This window comes from Bos indicus x Bos taurus, chromosome 12 (assembly GCF_003369695.1).
Source record: "Bos indicus x Bos taurus breed Angus x Brahman F1 hybrid chromosome 12, Bos_hybrid_MaternalHap_v2.0, whole genome shotgun sequence".
Classification (NCBI taxonomy): Eukaryota; Metazoa; Chordata; class Mammalia; order Artiodactyla; family Bovidae; genus Bos; species Bos indicus x Bos taurus.
The window spans coordinates 86,474,310-86,493,348 of NC_040087.1; the positions used below are offsets into that span (position 1 = coordinate 86,474,310).

Genomic DNA, 19,039 nt, shown 5'->3' on the forward strand with positions numbered 1-19,039 from the left:
TGCCTGGGTGCGGGGTGCCCTGCTAGTGACCCCTCACTGCCACCCGCCACCCCTCCTTCCTGCTGCAAAAGCAGGGGGAATAACAGGGCCCGCAGTGTGGACGTGAAAGATGCTAGTCCGTGCAGGGCAGGTCGCGGGGTGCAGAGCAAGCACCGCCCTTGAGGGTCCGCCGCCGTGGCCACGAGCGCCACCCTCAGCTCGCCCTCCCCAGGCCCCTTCCCCGCCCAGCCCACCACCTGCGTTTCCTCCTAATCTGTCAGCCTGACGGCAGGTGCCTGCCCCGGGTGGAGCAGCCGTGGAGCACCGCTTTCCAGGGGATGCAGCTGACCGTCTGTTAGGCAACGAGCAGTGGGCGTCCACACTTGTCTCCCCCCAGACTGGAGGCTTGAGAGGCCAGGGTTTGTTCAACCACCATGTGTCCCCTGAGTGTTGGGGGCCAGAGTGAGGTACTCCGCCCATGACAAAGGTCATGAGGAAGGAGGCTCGACATACGCAAAGGCGGGATCGAGCCTCAGGAGTCCCCCTGGAACTCCTCGAGCATCTACCCCCATAACCAGAGCCTGCCTACTTTACTACTTTGTGCTCTCACCTACATCTCTGACTTTACGGGGGGCTGTCCCCCACCACCTCTTTCGGAGAAGGAGTTAACCTAGAGCTCCAGTTAATAATAATTTCTGGGCATGATAAGAGTGTTTTAACCTACAAACTCCTCTGAAGGTTCTCTAGCCTGTCTGACAGGCTTGTCCGGCCACATGTGATTGCTCACAGCCTCCCAACCGTGAGAGGCACGAGATGCTTTAAACCTTCTAAAAACAGGTTCCTTAGAAAAGTTAGAAAACTATTAGTATAAGTATAATGGGCTGATTAGAAATTGTATTGGTGAAGGGTTTTTCATTTGTTGAGCCAATGTTTGTTGCTAAGTCTCCACATCCCCTGCCCTTACACACATTAATGAATATATAGAAGAAATAAATATTAACCTTTGATATTAATCACGTTAGACCTTAGGCTAAGTAAATTCTTTCCTTAACTAAAACCCACTACACCGTCACCCTATAGGAATGTAACTTTATTTGGGTGGCGTCTGTTTTAAGAATAATCACCCCTGGAGGAATAAGTGTCCTGGTTGACTGACCGCTGTCACAAGGAGAGGGTCATAAATTGTCAGCAGGCCCCCTGGCCAGAAAATGATGTAACACCCCTAAGACCTCTGTATACATTTGTATGAAGCACCTGACTTTGATAAAAGTCAGGACTGCTGACCCCGCGTGACTTTTGCATAACATCTCAGTGTATAAAAGTAGACCATGGAAAATAAAGAATTGGGATCAGTTTCTCGAAATACTGGTCTCCCCATGTCGCTCTCTCTCTCACTCGGGCTGAGTCTCCATCTGGAGCGCGGAACCCGCCATGCTTACTAATTATGCCTGGGCTTCTAAGATCTGACCGGGGAGGCCTCAGTGTCTCCTCTCCTTCGGGAGAACGGAAGGACGCCTGCGGCCTACGTAAGTGGTGCAAGCTTCTTGTCTTGAAGTTTTATTGGTCTCCCGCGTAAACCAAGCTACTCAGCCTCTTTTCTCCACTGAATTTTCCTACTGAGCTATCCTCATCCTATTACTCTTTATATCTTTGATAAAATATTTAAATAAATAGGTCGCCGATGCCGTCCCCGCTTCGAATACCCTGGATCAGCCGGGGCAGGACCCCGGCACCTGAGTATCACCTGGCACAAGGCAGGCTTTCAGCAAACACTGACCGACAGTAGTGGGAAAGGGTTTATGAGGATAAAAGGAAAAACTGTAAACAAAACAAAACAAAAAGTAAAACACACCCCAAAACTAGTGCAATGTGGTGTCAATTTTGTAAAAAAGCTGTGTTTACCTATCTGCATATACAGCTCGCTCTACATATTTGAAGCAGAAGCAGAGATCCTGCCAGCGGTGGTATGAAGGTCGCAAGGGGACAGCTTACACGCTTTCTGCCAGTTCCCACGTTGCCCACAATGAAAGAGCATGTGCGATTTGGGAGAGACTAACAATGCTGGGAGGAACAGGCTGGCGGCAGGGACAGGCCTAGCGGGGTGCTGTGTCTGCCAGAGCCATCGGGCTGGGCCCGCCCTCGGGGCCTGCGGCCTCGGATTCACTGGTCTGCGCAGCTGTGGGCCTGCAGGTGCGGGGGAGGGAGCCGGGTCAGGCCGGGGGGCCAGCCTCGCAGGCTAAGTTGGGGGCCCTGAGGACTGGGGCCCTCCCGGGGGTATATGCCCCCCTCCCGCCTGCAGTCCGTGAGGGCTGGGCTCCAAGTACCGAGATGGACAGGCAGCTCCACGGCCCCCGGGGCGGCAAGGGTCGGGGCTTGGCCTCCTTCCTGCTCCGGGGCGAGCGATCTCGCCGCCAGCGGTGACCTTAGGGCTCCACTCTCCTTAAGGCTGTCGGCTCTTCATACGCTGCAGGTCTGGGTCACAGCGTCGTCTCCGCTGGCTGTGGCCCAGCTTCCCAGGTAGGGGTCTCTCTGTGGCCTCAGCAGGCCTGGGGACCAGATCGAAGGCTCCCAGGCCGCGTCCACCTGCCTTTCTAGAGCCTGGCCCGTGGGCTCCACCACTTCCACCCCGCACCGCCCTGCCGGTTCTCATGGGCCGCCCTGACTGGCTCCCTGCAGGCGCCCCAGCTGACCCAGGAGGTGAAGGTCACCCGCAGCCAGACATGCACGTATGTGGGGCTGCCCTGCCCTGGGCTCTTCCATGGGTCTGAACAAGGCCAGCTGTCCGTGGAGGCCAGGGATGGACAGGGAGAGTATTGGCTGAGGACCAGTCACACTCCTGGCCTGTGGCCTCCTCTGGCCAATTCTCTGGAAGCTTCTCTCAGTGGCCATCTCAGTGGCCGAGTGCCAGGGCTGGGAGCTGCCACCCAGGGGCAGGGACGAGGGGGTGCTTGCTTGGGAGGCTGTGCCTATTGGTGGAGGCTGTGGATGCGTCCTCAGGAGGCGCTGTGATGCCGCGTCCTCAGTCTTGGGCTGAGTCAGACGCATGGCCGGAGGTGGGCTGCCAAGCCCCAGCTGGTTGGACAAAGGAGCCACAGACCTCGCGGGGTCTCCCTGGTGAGGCTTCCCTCCTGGTCCTGCCTCCCTCCCCCTGCAGGCGGCATCTCCCTGTGGCTGCATTTCCTCCGTGTGGTCCTCAAGGCTCCCAGTCCAGCTGTAGGAACGCCCGCCCCTTGGTCTTCGGGGACCAATGCCCAGGTTCCTCAGTGCCCTGGTGGCAGCTGTGGTTGGGGCCAGGCCCCTGGGGGTCTGGGGCTAAAAGTGAGGTGCTGCATGACCACATGACCTGGGAGGGGAGGTGTGACCACGTGACCTGGGAGGTGTGACCACGTGACCTGGGAGGTGTGACCACTTGCCTGGGAGGGAAGGCGTGACCTCATGACCTGGGAGGCGTGACCATGTGACCTGGGAGGCGTGACCACGTGACCTGGGAGATAAGTCCCTGAGCTGCTTCTCTTCCCTGATGTACATTTTGTGGGACAAGATTTGTGGCAAGAAGGGATGGGGCCCTTGAGAAGTACAACATCTTTCATTCACTTTTTATTGCGTGTTTAAAAGATGGCCTCATCGCTTCCCAGTGGTGGAGCATCATGTGTGGAGCAGTCATGGCGCCTCTGAAGCAGGCTCCTCTGGTGTCTCAGGACAGCTGTCTGCATCCTCGCCCCTCCCGGTCTGGCTGGTCCAGGAGCCATGTGGAGGCCCAGTTACTGGCCAGAGGGGCAGGTCTGGGGTAGGACCCGGGAGGCAGCCTGCCCTCCGCCCACCCCACGCCATGCTCGGCCCCTCCCTCAGCTCGGCCCCTCCCTGAGCCTGAATTACCTTCTCCAGGCTACGCGCTTTGCTTCACCTTCTTTCTGGTGGAGTACGGGATGCAGCACACCCAGCTGGTCCTGGACCTAGAGGCCAAGGGAAGGGGGTGAGAGGCACCCTACCCCCTCCCACCAGTTCCACGTGGATAAGCTCGCCAGCCAGAGACAGCTCCCAGGCCCCTCTGGGGCCCTCCCCTCTCCTGCCTCGGCATCTCCATTCCAACAGGAGCCCCTTGAGCCCGAGAGGTCTTGAGGGCCCGCTGAGCCTGACGCCCCGTCCATCCACAGCCCAGCCGTGAAGAGGCGTCACAGGTGGACAGTCAGTGTTTCCAGAGCACTGTGGCCTGTGCCTAGTCCTGCTGGGGGAGCTCTGGGGGTTCCACTTCCAACCAAGGCTGCCTCTGGGGTCAGATGGTACTCCTCTTCACAGGGACCTCCATGGCTCTGGGCCAAAGTGCCCCAATGGGCCCCTAACAGGCACCTGGGTGCCCAAGGGGGCCGACTGGACGGACTGAGGCTGCAGGTGAGCAGGCAGGTGACCCCGCCTCCCTGGCATGTATCTAGGCACCCCCCACGAGCAGACCCTGTCCTGTCCGCCAAGCAGTTGTCAGCCGCCGAGGCCTGGTTCCTAGGCATGGCCCATCCACAGGTTCTCTGGGGTAGCTGAGCAGAGTGTGGGAGCCAGACCCAGAGGCTGAGAGGTGGGCCTGGGCCCGCCTGGCCTGGGGCAGAAAAGGAGCTGCCAGGCTGTGTCCAGGGTGACCAAGTCCATCACCACGTCCAGGAAGAAGTGATGAGAAAAGCAGACATTAGCTTAAGGAGGACTTTCCTGCCAAGCCTAGATCTGAGGCTGTGCCAGGCAGTCCTGACACCTTGGTAAAAGCTGTGTGCCTGGCCGTGTGAGCAGAGATCAGCGCAGACTTAGGGGTGACACTTCCTCACAGGGACACTGCCCCCCTGGAACCCAGCACAGGGAGAGGCAGTAACAGCCACTGCCAAGTTGCAAAGGGCCTGGATGCTGCGGCCAAGCACGTCTGGAAAGCAGGAGCGTGGCCGGGGGCCCCCTGCCTCCGCTCACCCATGCTCCGGCCTCTGCTCTGGCCCTCGGGGCCCAGGTGCCCACACGCCCACTGTTTCTAGTTGGTGGCATGTGGGAGCATGACCAGGGGCCCCCTGCCCCCACTCACCCATGCTCCGGCCTCTGCTCTGGCCCTTCGGGGCCCAGGCGCCCACATGCCCCACTGTTTCTAGTTGGTGGCACATGGGTGTTTTAAACCTTTCCTCTCTGTTTTGCTACTTCATGTCGCTTCATTTATTTTAAATGACTATCAGTTTTACAAGGTGAATAGAGAATTTTTCCTTTTTAAAACTGTGCAAGCAAATCAGCCAAGATATTAATACAGTTGATTCAGGTGAAAAGTGGATGAACTGCTATTTTCTTCTTTGCGCTTCTCTGTATCGTTTAAAATACCACCGACCCACAGCACTTGGGCGAGCGTCGCACGTCCTCCTGGCTTCAGAGCCTCACCATCTCTACCCGGGAGGGTGGAGGCGTTGGCACAAACACCCCCCTGCCCCCCAGGCCCCCCTGAGTAGACGCTCACTCACTCGTCCTCTGACACATCCCCCATGTCCCTCTGGGGCCGCTTCTCTTCTTTTGTGATGCATGTGACCACCTGTGGGGTGGGAGGCATTAGGGACTGAGGCTGGACCTGCTGGGCCCGCCGAGAACAAGAGGGGATATGCAGACGCCCCGAGCGTCCTCCCATGCTGCGGGGCTCCGTCAGGCGGGGGTTTCTAACTAGGGGACCCAGACCAAGGAGCTGTGCCCTTGACCCTGGAATGCAAGTCAGAAGGCCTGGTCCCTCAGTCCCAGCTCTGCCCTGGCTGAACCTTCTTGAGTCCCTGAACCCTGTCCCGTCGGTAACCTTGGGGTGAGTCAGTAACCAACTCTCTTCACCATGCATCGTGTTCTGAGGGCGAAGAGCTAGGAAGTACCACCTGGAAAGGAGCAGCCCCGAGGCAGGGGCTTACTTTTGCCAAGAGAGAATTAGAGAAAGCTTCCAAAGAGACGGCTCCTCACGACAAGAGAAACAGAATATTTGTGTTGGAAAGGCCCAGTCAGGTCACTGGGTCAACCACTTCCGTTTACAGAGAGTGGTGCTGAAATGCTGGTGGTGTCGGAGGTGGTGATGGTGGCTGTGTGATGGCGATGCTGACGCTGATGGAGACAGTGAGTGGGGTGGTAGTTGTGGTGATGGTGGAGACAGGCATGATGGTGGTGGTGGTGAAGATAGCAGCTGATACTGGGCTCTCTGGGCGCCAGCAGTGTTCTGAGGGCACTGTAGAACAATGCTGGGCTGCGGTATTAAGATCCCCATTTTGCAGATGATAAAACTGAGGCATGGGAGGGCATGGTGACTTGTGTGAGCCTTCCCTGCATGTGGAGACTAAGTCTTCCTGCTCCTGGCTTGGACCCACTCACCACCCCAGCACAATCCCACAAGAGGTTCTTGAGGCCCCTGGGCACCTCGAGTGTCGACCCAGGCCCTGGGGTCTCTGGTGGTGCAGGAATGTGTGTGGGTTGGCGTGAGGGACTGAGAAAGAGGCCAGGTGCCCTCTGGTCCCCAGGCCAGTCCTCAAACCTCGGGCCCCGTCTCTCCTCAGGGGCCAGCACACCCTGCTTGGGCACGGTCCCGGGACCGCCGCGGGCCCCGAGCAGGCCGCCTCCGGAGGGTGGCCGGGCTTTCTCGGCTCTGGCGCCTTACCTCCTCGGCAAGGTCTCCCAGGTCAATCTCCACAAACACAGGTGGTTTCTGTGGAGGGAAATCAGAGACGCATGGATGACGGGCGTGGCTGAGCCGGGGGAGCGCAGCTTCCTGGGAGGGGCGTGGGCTCAAGCCCCGCGGTGCTCAGGTCTGGGCATTCGTCGCCCTGGGGTCTCCGTCCCCGGCTGTGGGTGGTGGGCGCTGCTGGCAGTGGGGCTGGTGAGGCCTCCACGGCAGCCCTGGCAGAGGGCAGGGAGGTCTGCCCCCCTCTCCCCGCAGCCTCAGACACCTTGTATCGGGCCCCTGGGGACCCAGAAGGGCCCCCACCTTTACCTGCTGAGAACCAGAGCCTGGGTGAGCAGGCACGCCTAGAGCTGGGCGGTCGCTGCAGGCCCACACACGCCCCCGGGCCCCGCTGAAGGCGCCCCTCCGCCTGGTGCACAGACGCACACCCAGGAGTTGTGGGGTGGCTGCCCTGTCTCTGCCCCTCAGGCACCTTGGCTCAGCCCTGAAAGTGCTTCCTGTGGTAGCGCCTTGGTTGACACTGGGAGAAATGTTTCTGGGAGTGGAGGGAACCCCAGAACCCCTGGACGCAGGCCCAGGGCCTCCGGTGTAAACCCTGGCATAACTGCCTAGCTCCTCTCCACCCCCATGAGCATGGAGGGGGAAGGAAGGCCCCTCCTGGGGGGAGGGCGGCGTCCAGGGAGGGCTGTACCCCAGGCTGCAGGCCGGGCTGGGTCTCCCCGCCAAGGCTGAGCTGAGGGTGCCTCGGTCAGGACTCCCTGCTCCCTGAGCACAGTGCTGTTTTGCGAGCTGGGGTTAAGGCGCCCTAGGGCAGAGCACAGGCCTGGTGCCAAGGGAGCTTGGGGCCGGTCTAGCCCGCAAGCCCAGCTCCACCTGGGGGACTGACCGGCATCTACAGCAGAACCGCGCCCCGCGGCCTCCCCGCCTGATTCTGCCACTGAAGCGAGATTCTCTTGCCTCTTTCTCCAAAAGGTCGTCTAGCTTGACGGACTTGGGCTCCAGTTCCTGTAAAGAGGAGGTGGGACAGGCTGGGTAAACGGGGCAGGGCTGAGCTGGGGGCGGCCGCACGTGCGGGGGGCGCGGCCCACCTCGTCCTCCGGGGCGCACTCGTCCGCGCCCTCCCCTCCGGCCGGCTGCTCGTGGCGAGTGCTGGCCTCCTCCACATTCGCATCCTCCAGCGCCTGCCCACGGGCATCCTGGCCCCTGTCCTGCTTGTCCTCCAGGCTGGCCTGGCTGCAGGGAGTGGATAGAGTTGGGAGACGGCTTCGTCCTAACCCTAACCCTAACCCTGGGAGCCTGTGCGGTGCCCCTGAGTTGGCAGAGGGGCGGGGACGATGGGCAAGGCAGGCCCAGGGGGAGAGGAGGTGCAGAGGCATGAAGGGGGCAGGGCTCCCAGGGGCCGTTCCGACCCAGACCCGCCCAGCGTGAGGGTCGCCTGAGGCCCCAGCAGCCTCCCGGGCGGCAAGCTTTCTGGAGATCCTGGGGAAGGACTGCAGAGACAGGCGCCAGTGCCGAGGTGCTGGGCCGAGCCAAGATGAGCTGCTGTTTGCTGGGTGACCCGCCCCTCTGAGCCGCCCTGGACCCCGCCGCCCTCCTTCAGGGCCTCCAGGCCTCGCTCCCGCCCTGCCTCGCATCTTCCCGCACGCGTCTGCCTCGGCTGTGCCGAGGCTGCTCACCAGCTGGCATCTTCTGCTTCGCTCCTGACGTCCTTCCCCGGGTCTTCAGACTCTGAGGAGGGGCAGCAGGGCTGCAGTCAGCCTGCGAGGACGCTGATGCCACCCGTGGGGCGCCGGCTCTGCCGCCCCTGTGCGCACCCAAGTCCCCCGGCGTCCTCGCCCGGGAGGCCGCCAGCCCTAACGTCCCCATCAGTGCTTTGCAGGCTAGTGAGGGGCCCTGAGGGATCGCAGCTGGGCCGAGGGGGTCCCCACGGGGACTCGCCCCCTCAGTGGAACTTGGGGGGGCCTGTGGTGTTGCTGTGTTCTCCTGGAGGCAGCAGAGTGGGGGCGGGGGGCACTCGGCCTGCGGCCAGTGGGCCGCGCAACCCCCGGCGGTGGCATCTGAGCCACAGTGGCCCCGGGGCGCTGTGGGGGCGGGTTCTTGACTGGGGGTGTCTGTCCGTGAGCAGAGCAGGGCGCCTCACACACGGGGAGCAGGGGGGCCGCGTTTCAGGGCCTCATGGGGCAGCGTGAGTCCTGAGTTCCGGGCAGGAGGCCGTGGCTTCCTGGTGAGATGCAGGCAACTCGCTCAGGAGCTCGGAGTTTGCAGTGGGGGTTCCCATAGGCCCTGGGGCCCCAGAGGACCCTCAGAAGGGCCCCAAGTTTGCCATGCTCCAGCCCCACGACTTTGCAGCCCCCTTGAGCCTGAGGTGCCCCATGGCCACTCCGGAACCCCCCAGTGGCCCGGTTCCCACTCACAGCCTGACACACACCCTGGGCCCTGGCCCTGCAGCCGGCGCAGTCTCGGGAGGCTCCCAGCTTTAAAGAACGATTTCTGCAGGACGCCCGGCAGGACGCCTCTGGTGGCCATGGTCCTGGAGGGTTTCCTACAGAATCTGGTGGCCAGATCAGCTACTCAGGGTCTTTTCAGCTCGCGGGCCTCGGGGCTGGGGGCACCGCCAGGGAGGGGGTCAGGGCCAGCCCCTCGTGGGAGCCCTGCCAGCTGTGCCGCTTCGTTCACTGTCCCTCCCCCGGCCTCGAGCCGTGTCCCCGGCTCCTGACATCCTCCAGTGCCATCCTTCACGGGGACCTGGGCCCCCGCCCAGGGTTAAGTGACCTTCCGCGGAGGGAGTCTTCTGCCTGGCCTGGCCTCCCTGGTGCTCGGCACCCACGCCGAGCCCACTGGTCTGGGTCATTCCCTCGCCTCTGGGCTGGGTTCCCTTCAGGCGAGAACTGGGTGCTGTGCATCCTTCTCCATTTCCAGCACCCGTATGGGCTCCAGGGCACCTGCTGACCTGTGCTGTGCTGTCCCCAGGCAGGCCCTGGCCACCCAGAGACAAAGTCCTGAAGGCCAAGGGTACAGCCGCAGCGGGCCTTCAGAGAATGTTTCAGAGCTCGACTGCTCTCAGCAGGAAGGGCCTGGAGGGTCAGGAGCCGCTGTTTGCAGGCAGTGCTCCATGTGACTTCCGGAAAATCTTCAGCAGCCCCTAGCCTGCACGCACACGTGTGAGCCTGTGTGCTGGTGCACATGTCTGTGTGTGCACAAGTTTGTACGTGTGTGTGCTGCCGCGTGTGTCAGTGTGTGAGCACAGGCTGGTGCACGTCTATGGGTGTGTGAGCGTGTGCACATGTGTATGTCGGCACACATGTCCCTGTGTATATGTGTGCAGCGTGTGTGCTAGCGCCCTAACCCTATGTGTGTGTGTATGCACATGTGTGTGTGAGTGTGTGCACACGTGTCTGTGCACGGGCTGGTCCACATGCTCTCCACTGCCCCCTCCTCCTGTGTGGACTGACAGGGGAGGAAGCATCAGCAGGAAGAGCTGGTTCTTCTCTGCTCTGCCACAGCTGTGGAATGAGCAACAGTCGCCTTTTCCTCCAGCACACCATCGTCAGAAAGGGAGACTCTCATGTGTTGGTGGGTCCCCGTCTGCCTTCTAAGGACGATCCTGCATTCACCCGGGTTCTGGGCATGTCTGCACGGTCTGCAATGATCTCCGGGCAGATGGGAGGGCTGCTCCCCTGGGCCCCACAAGCAGCCTCAGGACGGGGTGCAGGGGGTCAGGAGTTGGCCCAGAGGGAGAGCACCCCCTTTGCTGCCTCCCTTCAGCTGGGCTCTAAGCGACCCTCACACCACTCACAGATCACTGTCCGAGACTGAAACGCCCCCGTAGGTCTGGGATGAGCGTGGAGGATGAGCAGGCCAGGTGGTGAGGGGCTGACATCGCAGAACCCTCTGCACGACCTCACCGACCCTGCCTTGCAGCCAGGGTGCCCTCACTCCCTTCACAGCAGGAGAGCCTCCTCCAGCGCATGGATCTCAGCAGGTCCCACCACGTGGAGCAGCCCGAGGCCCGGAGCCCACCCTCGGAATGGCCCTCCTCCTCCTGGACACGCCCTGCAAGAGGGCTGTCGGGGGCAGGGGCTGATTGGCGGCTTTGCGGCTTCCAGCGGCTCCTGCACCTCTGGGCTGGTGTGTCCGTGGGCCCCCCATCTGTGACCTCGTGGTCTCTACAGCTGCAGGTCAGGCAGCATCAGCCTCCTCCCTTGTGATCCCTGCATGCTAGCGTCGAGGCCGGGAGGGTCTCTAGCGCTCCTTCAGAGGGGCTACGTCTTGTTCCATTTGATCACATGGACAGCGAGGCCCACTCTGTGTTCCAGCTCCTCTGTGCTGCCCGGGACCTCCCAGGCCTGGGGCCTTGGGGCAGGTGGGCACAGGTCAGGACGAGACTCAGCTTGATGCTCCTGGCCATCCAGCCTTGGGAAACTCCTTGGTGCTGGACGGGAAGGTCTGAGGCCACCGTCACCGGGGAGATACCACAGCCACCTGAAGTGTTTCTGAGCAGGTTACGGGTTGGTTTCCTCTCGGAGACTCAGCCCTCCTGAGAGCCTGACACGTGCTCGGATGTTAACGGTGGGATGTGGGGGAGATGGAGTGGCCTCTGTGCTGTGACCTCCTCCACCGACACAGCTTTGGATTTTTCAGCTGAGATAACAAGTATTTTTACACCACGACCTCTTAAAGGCATTCCTAGGGCTTGACAAGCAGATTGCATTCCTGCTCACTGTTTCTCTTCCTTGGCCTGAATAACGGTCTTGGCAAAGGGTGCTTGCTGGTGTGGCCTTCTCAGGAGAACCACGACCTAGGGGCCCCGCCGATGAGTGGCAACCCGCCCGTCTCTCCACCAGCTCAGGGCCAGCTGCCCCGGGGTAGCTGACCCTCGAGGGGCAGGTCCACATCAGCACCAGGGCGTTTTGAGCATTCATCCCCACCTTGGGCACACCACTGCCCGCTTCCGGGGTTAGAAACACGCTGGAGTGGGAAACACACAACACAGTAGCAAACGTGCAGTTTACAACGTAAAAGCCTCATTCGTGCCGTGTATGGGGGCGGCTCCAGCCCCGTGGGTTCCCTGCTGCCCCCGTGAGGCCCCTGCTTCTCACAGTGGAATCGAGGCTCGTCCTGGGGCCTCACTATGAATCCGAGACGCTTTCCGCGCCACCTCAAGAGCCAGAGGTGTTCCCAAAGTACTCGATGCCTTCACAGGCCACAGGGCCAGGTCTCTGTCACCCCTTTCTCCTGCCCTCCACAGAGCTTACAGCAGGCCCCCCGAAGCCCCGGGCCAGCCCCCAGGATGGGCCCCCGCAGTCCCCGGCCCCCAGGATAGGCCCCCGTAGCCCCCTGGCCCTTAGGATGGGCCCCCGCAGCCCCCGGCCCCCAGGATGGGCCCCCGCAACCCCGGCCCCCAGGATGGCCCCCCACAGCCCCATGTGTGGGGATTGGGGGCCTGTGTTAGCTCGGGGTGAGCCACCTGCCCCCACCTAGCTCCTTGCACAGCTTCTTGATGCAGCTCGGCGGGTCCCCCTTCTGGAGCAGGCCGCCCACACTCCGGCTCCGCTGCAGCTCGGCCATCTCACTGGCTGCCTTGAGGTGTGCGGGGCCCACGCCCATGGGAGGGGCGCCGGGGCCGGGCCGGTGCCTCCTGTGGGTGGCCGAACCGTCCTTGTCCATCCTCCCCACCTTCTGGTCACAGCAGAGTGGGGGCGGTGCTCCTGAGGGCCCTCAGCCGGCGCGCATGGCTTCTGCCCTGCGGGGAGCTGCCCACGGGCACCGGCCCTGTTGCTAGGTGGCCCCTGTGACATCACCACAGGGGCAGAGGCCAGAGAGTGCCCGGCCCCAGGATGTGGCTCCGAGTGGCCTCCCGGGGCCCCCAGCCGCAGCAGAGGCACAGAGGGCCAGTGGTGGGGGCTGGCACATGGCTCCCAGGGCTCCTGGTCCCGTGTCTGCCAAGCCTTCAGTGAATCCTTTGACTTTTCCCAGGGACGAAGGACTTGGGGGGCGTTGGTGACACTACTTGGCTGGCGGTCTGGGCCCTGGTGGCGTCCTGCATCCTCCCCACACCAGACAAGGGGAGATTCGCTCAAATGTGACGCTGAGGTGGTGGGCGGCCACCTGGGGACAGGCTCCTCAGAACTGTGCTGACGAAACGCTTCCCTGCCTTTTAAGTGGGGCCTTTTGCTGGCGTGTCCGTAAACAGGGCTCGGGCAGTGTCCACAGCAGACGCTCTGGGTCTGGAGCCTGGAGTCAGAAGTCCAGGCGTGGGGTGGGCTGCTCTCTGGAGGCCTCTTTCCTTGAGTGTAGATGCTGTCTCCTCACCATGTCTTCACGGGGTTGTCCCTGTACGTGTCTCGGCCCTAATCGCCTCTTCTTAAAAGGACACCAGTCAGACTGGACCAGGGCCCCCGAGGGACCTCAGGTAGCCTTCGTCTCCCCTTTAAAGGCCCATCTCAAACGCAGTCACTCTATGAGGTCCTGGGGGTCAGGGTTTCACACTGTGCGGGGCACAGTCAGCCTATAACACAACCTAACAGAAAGGTTCTGATGATCTATTCAGTACAGATTTTTCTTCTCCTCTGGGACCATGGGGACAAGTCACAGCAGAGTCTCCTTGAGCACCCGGCTGACAGCACTGTGTTGTCAATGTTCAGAATGAAGCCACAGTGACTGACCCCCATTTCCCACATCCATCCCTGAAGTCTCACAGCATCGTGGCTCACAGGAGGTCTCGGACCCGCCAGCCAACCCCGCCTGTCACTGCGGGGCCTCACCTGTCATCAGAAAAACCTCACCTGTCATCAGGGGGGCCGCCTCCATCATCAGAGGCACCTCACCTGTCATGAGAAGGAAGGATCCCACCCGTCATCATGAGGACCCCACTGGCCATCAGGGGAACCTCACCTGCCATCACATGTCATCAAACTCCTTTCCTGCCCCACTCCACCACCCACCCCCATCTCCACAGGTGCATATTATCAGTGGGTGCTCCTGGGAAATCAAGTCAGTCTCAGAAAGAATAAAAGGTCTGTTTTAATTAGCCAGTAAAATACATCGCACATCATTAGTATCTTAGAAACATTAAGTTACAAATTCATGTTAAAAATTGCTGTTTGGAGCAGCCTAATAGTTGTGTGATGCAAGTTTCTTTTTTGCAACATTTTATTTCACCATTTGTGACAACTGGTAACATTTCTGTCTGTCATCTGGATCTCCAGTGGCACAGGGTACCGGGTCCTAGGGGTCCGAATGGGGCTTTCCAAATTCAGGCTCAGCCTGGCTGACCTCAGGGCATCAGAGGCAGCAGCTCTGCCTGGGCCCGGTGTCTGCTCCCGAGGCCACCCAGCGCTGGCCCAGTGGCTCCCCCTCCCTTTTCTCTTGGGGACTTGACTTGCTGACGTGAGACATGCCCATTCCCTTTTTGGTCACCAAATCTCTGCAAAAGGACCCCTGCCCCCAAAGACCGAGGCCGTCCTCAAACTGGGATCTCCGTGTGGTTCTGACCCTCCGACCAGGGGTGATACCAATGTCAAGGCTGAAACCGGAGGCCTTGTGTTGAGGCTTTGTCCCCCATGAGACACCCCCATTCCCTTTTTGTCCTAAGGTGGCACCTCCCTCGAATGGTAGAGGCTTGGATGTTCCAAGTTATTAACACTTTATATCAAAGAGCTAATTTAAAATGGTTCTTTAAAAACATTAAGAAAAACAGCTTGAAAATAATGCACATTTCCATTTTTACAAGCTTCCCCACACTCCCACCAGGGAGGCATTCTACTTTAAGCCCCACTGACAGAAACACAGCTTTCCTTGATGTGGCAGCGGGGCGGACGCATTTCCGCAGCTCGGTGGGAACGAAGGCTGGGACCCCGAGGAAGTCTCTGCAAGAGGGCCCCTGCCCCCGAAGATCGAGGCCATCCTCCAGCCGGGATCTCCGTGTGGCTCTGACCCTCCGGCCAGGGGTAACACCAACGTCAAGGCTGAAACCGGAGGCCTTGTGCTGGTGGCCACCCGGACAGCAGGCTCACAGGAGAGTAATGCTCAGGACGTCCCCACTCAAGTGAAGCAGAGCCTTAGTGCCGTAGAGACAAATGTGCGTGTGACATGGGCACGCGCCTTGCAGGCTGTGGTGTTGCCAGCACCGTGTTCCGGGAGGGCCAGCTCATCTGCCACCAACGTGACCAAGGGCACGGCCGCCCGGAGGTGGCCCGGGAGCCTCAGGAGTTTGTGAGCTGGACGTCCGATGAGCTGCCCTCTGGTCTGGTTCTCTCCTCCCCCAGCACGGGCTCTTCTGGTGCAGCTCAGGCTGCCATCCTGGGAGAGCTTGTGCATAGACTTCACATGGAATGGGCAGGGGTCTCAGACTGCTGCCTGATGTAGCTCTGGAAGCTCTTGTCTCCAATGGGGTGCTCCCTACAGTGTGGGGACAGGAGCGTGAGCATGGGCTGCGCGTGCCTGGCACACTTCTGAACTCTCACTGCCTGCTCCTACCTTGGCTTGTGAAGCACAACCCTCGTAACATGCACGAAAAAGGCAGACCAGCAAGGGAAGAAGTCAGCCCGAAACCACCCAGGAAGTGCCCACCGTGAGCCCAGCCCCAGCGGGTGGGGCTCGTCCTGCAGGTGTGTGCGGACCGTGAGCTCTGGCAGCGGGCACCGCGGTGCTGTGCCCCGTTGGCTACAGATGCTGGCACAGCTGTAAGTCATGGCTGTTTCCAACAAGGTGGGTCTGCTATGTTTAGGAAAAGGCAGCACCTTCACACGGCTGACGTGGGCTCTGACAGAGGGTGTTAGAGGGTCTGGAAGGTGATGTGAGTGTCTGTGGAGCCGGGAGCAGACACGGTTGGCATTCCTGGAGACTCTGGGCACCCTTGCAGCCTGGCTAGAGTTGGGGTCTCTTCCAGAGGCCCCCTTCCCTTCCCAAACCAAACCCACACGCTCCCTGGAAGGAAGGGGGAGCAGGGAGGGGGACTGGGCCCATGCCAGGTGTGTGCCAGGTGTGTGCTGGGTGAGCTCTGCATGGGTCTGTGGGCTCCAACTGCTCATGGACTCTCAACACCCCATACTCAGAGCAGGAGGACAGGGACCCTTGGCTGAGCCGCCTGCAGCCAGTGGCATGGAGCGCAGGTGGCTGGGTCAATCTGCGTCTCTGCCGTCCATCTCTCCCAGGACGTGGGGTGGGGTCCATGGCCAACCTGGAGAGAGGCTGGGGTGCCTCCTGGAGGCAGGGAGCCTGGGGGCCTGAGGGTCTGGGGGTGGGGGTAGAAGGCACTGCTCCAGGACACAGTCCAGAGGGACGTGCTCTGGAGGAGGCAGGAAGGTGGTCCAAGGTGGTCCCTGCCCGCAGGCAGGTAGTCCGAGGCATCCCCCCCGGCTCCCCGTGCCGCTGAGGCCCCACACTCACTGGCTTCCGTACTTGGTCCTCCTGAACTTGTCCCTTTTGTACTGGGCATGCTCCTGCTCCAGGGCCCCGACCCCGGCGACGACCTGCTTCAGCGTCTTGTAGGTCTCCTGGGGGTCGTCGATGATGAATGTGGAGTACTCCTCCTGCTCTGGCCCGTCATACACGGATCTGCTTCCGCAGGCCTCTGCAGCGCCAGGGAGGGCTGAGGTCAGTGTGGGGGGCCCAGACAGGCCGCCCCAGAGCACGCCAGGAAGGACCAACCGCTCGTGCAAATGCACACAAAACAGAAGCCACTAAGAGTCAGGCCCCTGAGCCGCAGAGATGCCCGTGAGGCTGGGAGCCGCCAGGCACCTCCGCCTGAGGGTCCAAACCCTCCTAGAGCCTGGGCCAGGCAGGGTCAGTCAGCCTGGGCAGATGTGCTCAGGGAAACCCCACCTGAGAAGGGGCGCCGGGCTCCATCCACTTTCGTGAGGGTGCCCTGCCAGGGGTACGCACAGGGCACAGGGTGGTCATAAAGCCTTCTGTCGGCCAGTCTGCACTGGCAGCTTTCTAGGGCGCACTGCCTCCCCTGCTCAACAGGTAGCTTCTCCTGAGACCACCTCACTCTTGCTGGAGACCACACTATGGCCTCCAGGACCCCATCTGACCCCAGACACCTGAGCCAAGTCCTGTGCTCCTGGTGCCTGGCCCAGATGGACCAGCATCAGGCCCCTCACCCTGGTCTGTGATGCGGAGCATCACCACCATCATCATCATCACCATTGATATCACCGTCATAAACCTCATCGTCGACATCACCTCATCACCTCCGTTACCAACATCACACCATCATCACTACCACCATTGATATCACCATCATCCCCTCCATCAACATCACCACCATCACATCACCATCATCCCCTCCATCAACATCACCACCATCACATCACCATCATCCCCTCCATCAACATCACCACCATCACATCACCATCATCCCCTCCATCACCACCACATCACCATCATCCCCTCCATCACCACCACCACATCCCCATCATCCCCTCCATCATCACCACCATTGACATCACCATCATCCCCTCCATCATCACCACCATTGACATCACCATCATCCCCTCCATCACCACCACCACATCACCATCATCCCCTCCATCATCACCACCATTGACATCACCATCATCCCCTCCATCATCACCACCATTGACATCACCATCATCCCCTCCATCATCACCACCATTGACATCACCATCATCCCCTCCATCACCACCACCACATCACCATCATCCCCTCCATCACCACCACCACATCACCATCATCACTACTGTCGTCACCACCGTCACAGAAAGCTTCACTGCCTTTACTAACTCAAAGGAGTCTCCTAATTCTTACTGAAAAACCACGAATCTGTGCAAAGAGAAACAGATTTAAAATTTCAAGAGAAAAGGGAACATGGTGTGAGGAAGATGAGGGTCCACACGTCAGGGGCAAAGAAGCAGAGGCCTGGGGGCACCAGTCGGGGGACACAGCAGCTGTGCGCCTGCGCCTGCTGGGCCTGCATCTCTTCCCCAAAGCCCTGCTGTGCCAGCTGCTCGGCCTTGAGCAAGTCACTGAAGTGCCGAGCCTCAGTGAGCCCTGCTGGGAGATGGGGCTGCTGAGAGCAGGATGGGAATCACGGAAGGACCACACTGGGGAGATGGACGGGGGTGGGACAGGGCACAGGCAGGGAGACCCCGAGGGTGGGGGGCGGGGGTGGGCACAGGGCACAGGCAGGGAGACCCAGGCCGCCTTAGGATGGGGGCTGTATGAACCACCCCACAGGGTGACTCTGCAGCCCTTGGAGCAGCCTGGTCGGTGGGGCCGGTTCCTAGAGGAGGAAATCGGCGCTGCATGGTGGGTGATGTGCCAGCTGGTCTCACAGGGGACACCAACGTGGCTCTGAATGAAGATCTGTGCATCGGGGCTCCCCTGGTGGCTCAGTGATAAAGAACCTGCCTGCAATGCAGAAGACCCAGGTTCGACACCTGGGTCAGGAAGATTCCCTGGAGGAGGGCATGGCAGCCTACTCCAGTATTCTTGCCTAGAGAATCCCACGGACAGAGGGTCCTGGCGGGCTGCAGTCCACAGGGCTGCCCAGAGTCGGACCTGACTGAGCGCCTGAGCAGCAGCAGCACTGAGCCATCCCAGGGCAACAGGAACGCGGCCAGGGGACGGGAGCGCGACCAGGGCGACGGGAGCGCGGCCAGGGGATGGGAGGGCGAAGGGAGAGGCTGTGAGAAGGCCCCAAGGCTAGGCTGGGGAAGCAGGTCTTAATTCTTAGCCCAATGTCAGACACAAGACTTGTGACTGGACCGAAAACAGACTCTGAGCATCCGGAGGCCGGGGAGCTCACCCGCTCCTTTTTAACAGGCTCCCAAAACCGAGCCTGGCAGCGCTGGATTGCGTGCTGAGGCCCGCCGGCAGCGGGCATGGTTTTATGAAACAGCTCCAGGAATGAGGAGAAGCACAGGGCAGACGCGGGACAGGCCAACAGGCGGACTTGCCGATGGGCCAGCCACATCCTGAGGGCCAGAGGGCGGCGAGGTAGACTCTGCCAGGTGACAATGGGGGTCAGAGACTCAAAGTCGGGAGGACACCCAATGGCCAGGTGACGCAGCACACAAAGACCCACAGGCCCAGCCACAGGGCAGTGTCTGCGCCCCGAGATGGAAGGTCAGGCCCGCTCTGGTCTCTGGGCGGACTGGAGCCCTGGGCTCGCGGGCAGTGCTGCTTTGTGTCTGGAGTCACCCTGCGCCCTCCCCAGGCCCCAGCGACCGGGTCTGTGCCTGGGGCACAGCAGGGTGGCCGGTCACCATCACCAGGACCCCGGCCGCACAGCTCTGACCAGCAGCTGGGGCCCACGCCCGCCCCTTAGCAGGGATCCTGCCAGCCCTGCGCTGGGCCTGCCCGCCCGAGGCACCAGCTGCACCATCTCCAAGCTCCAGGGGAGCACCGGTGGGGTCCGTGCTGTGAGGGCTGACG

At 61.0% G+C, this 19,039-nt stretch overlaps 2 protein-coding genes across 4 annotated transcripts in view; both read right to left on the reverse strand.

The window, feature by feature from the left end:
- Positions 1 to 3,563: 3,563 nt before the first annotated feature.
- On the reverse strand, positions 3,564 to 12,392 carry C12H13orf46 (chromosome 12 C13orf46 homolog). The gene is made up of 8 exons (XM_027557095.1): positions 12,115 to 12,392; positions 8,314 to 8,365; positions 7,726 to 7,870; positions 7,595 to 7,642; positions 6,614 to 6,661; positions 5,454 to 5,521; positions 3,856 to 3,932; positions 3,564 to 3,743 (listed from the first exon to the last, which is right to left on the reverse strand). The coding sequence occupies exons 1-7, from the start codon at positions 12,302 to 12,304 to the stop codon at positions 3,866 to 3,868; spliced, it is 618 nt and encodes a 205-aa protein (XP_027412896.1). The 5' UTR covers positions 12,305 to 12,392; the 3' UTR covers positions 3,564 to 3,743; positions 3,856 to 3,865.
- A 1,245-nt stretch (positions 12,393 to 13,637) lies between these two features.
- Positions 13,638 to 19,039, reverse strand: part of RASA3 (RAS p21 protein activator 3) — an 80,574-nt gene continuing 75,172 nt past the window's right edge. The window contains exons 22-23 of one of the 3 annotated variants that reach the window (XM_027558069.1): positions 16,028 to 16,211; positions 13,638 to 15,037 (exon numbers count right to left, since the gene is read on the reverse strand). In XM_027558069.1, the coding sequence (XP_027413870.1) occupies positions 14,962 to 15,037; positions 16,028 to 16,211 (260 nt within the window). In that variant the 3' untranslated portion in view covers positions 13,638 to 14,961. The remainder of the gene's footprint in view (positions 15,038 to 16,027; positions 16,212 to 19,039) is intronic. The other 2 variants (XM_027558068.1, XM_027558067.1) reach the window with 2 other exon arrangements.

What these genes read in the sequence shown, in the direction of transcription:
- C12H13orf46 (XM_027557095.1), bottom strand. Translation starts at nt 12,304, where the DNA reads ATGGACAAGGACGGTTCGGCCACCCACAGGAGGCACCGGCCCGGCCCC. An exon ending in ACGACCTTTTGGAGAAAGAG is followed by an intron (nt 6,662 to 7,594) that starts GCAAGAGAATCT and finishes TTCCCTCCACAG; the next exon opens with AAACCACCTGTGTTTGTGGA. An exon ending in TGGGAGACCTTGCCGAGGAG is followed by an intron (nt 5,522 to 6,613) that starts GTAAGGCGCCAG and finishes CCCACCCCACAG; the next exon opens with GTGGTCACATGCATCACAAA.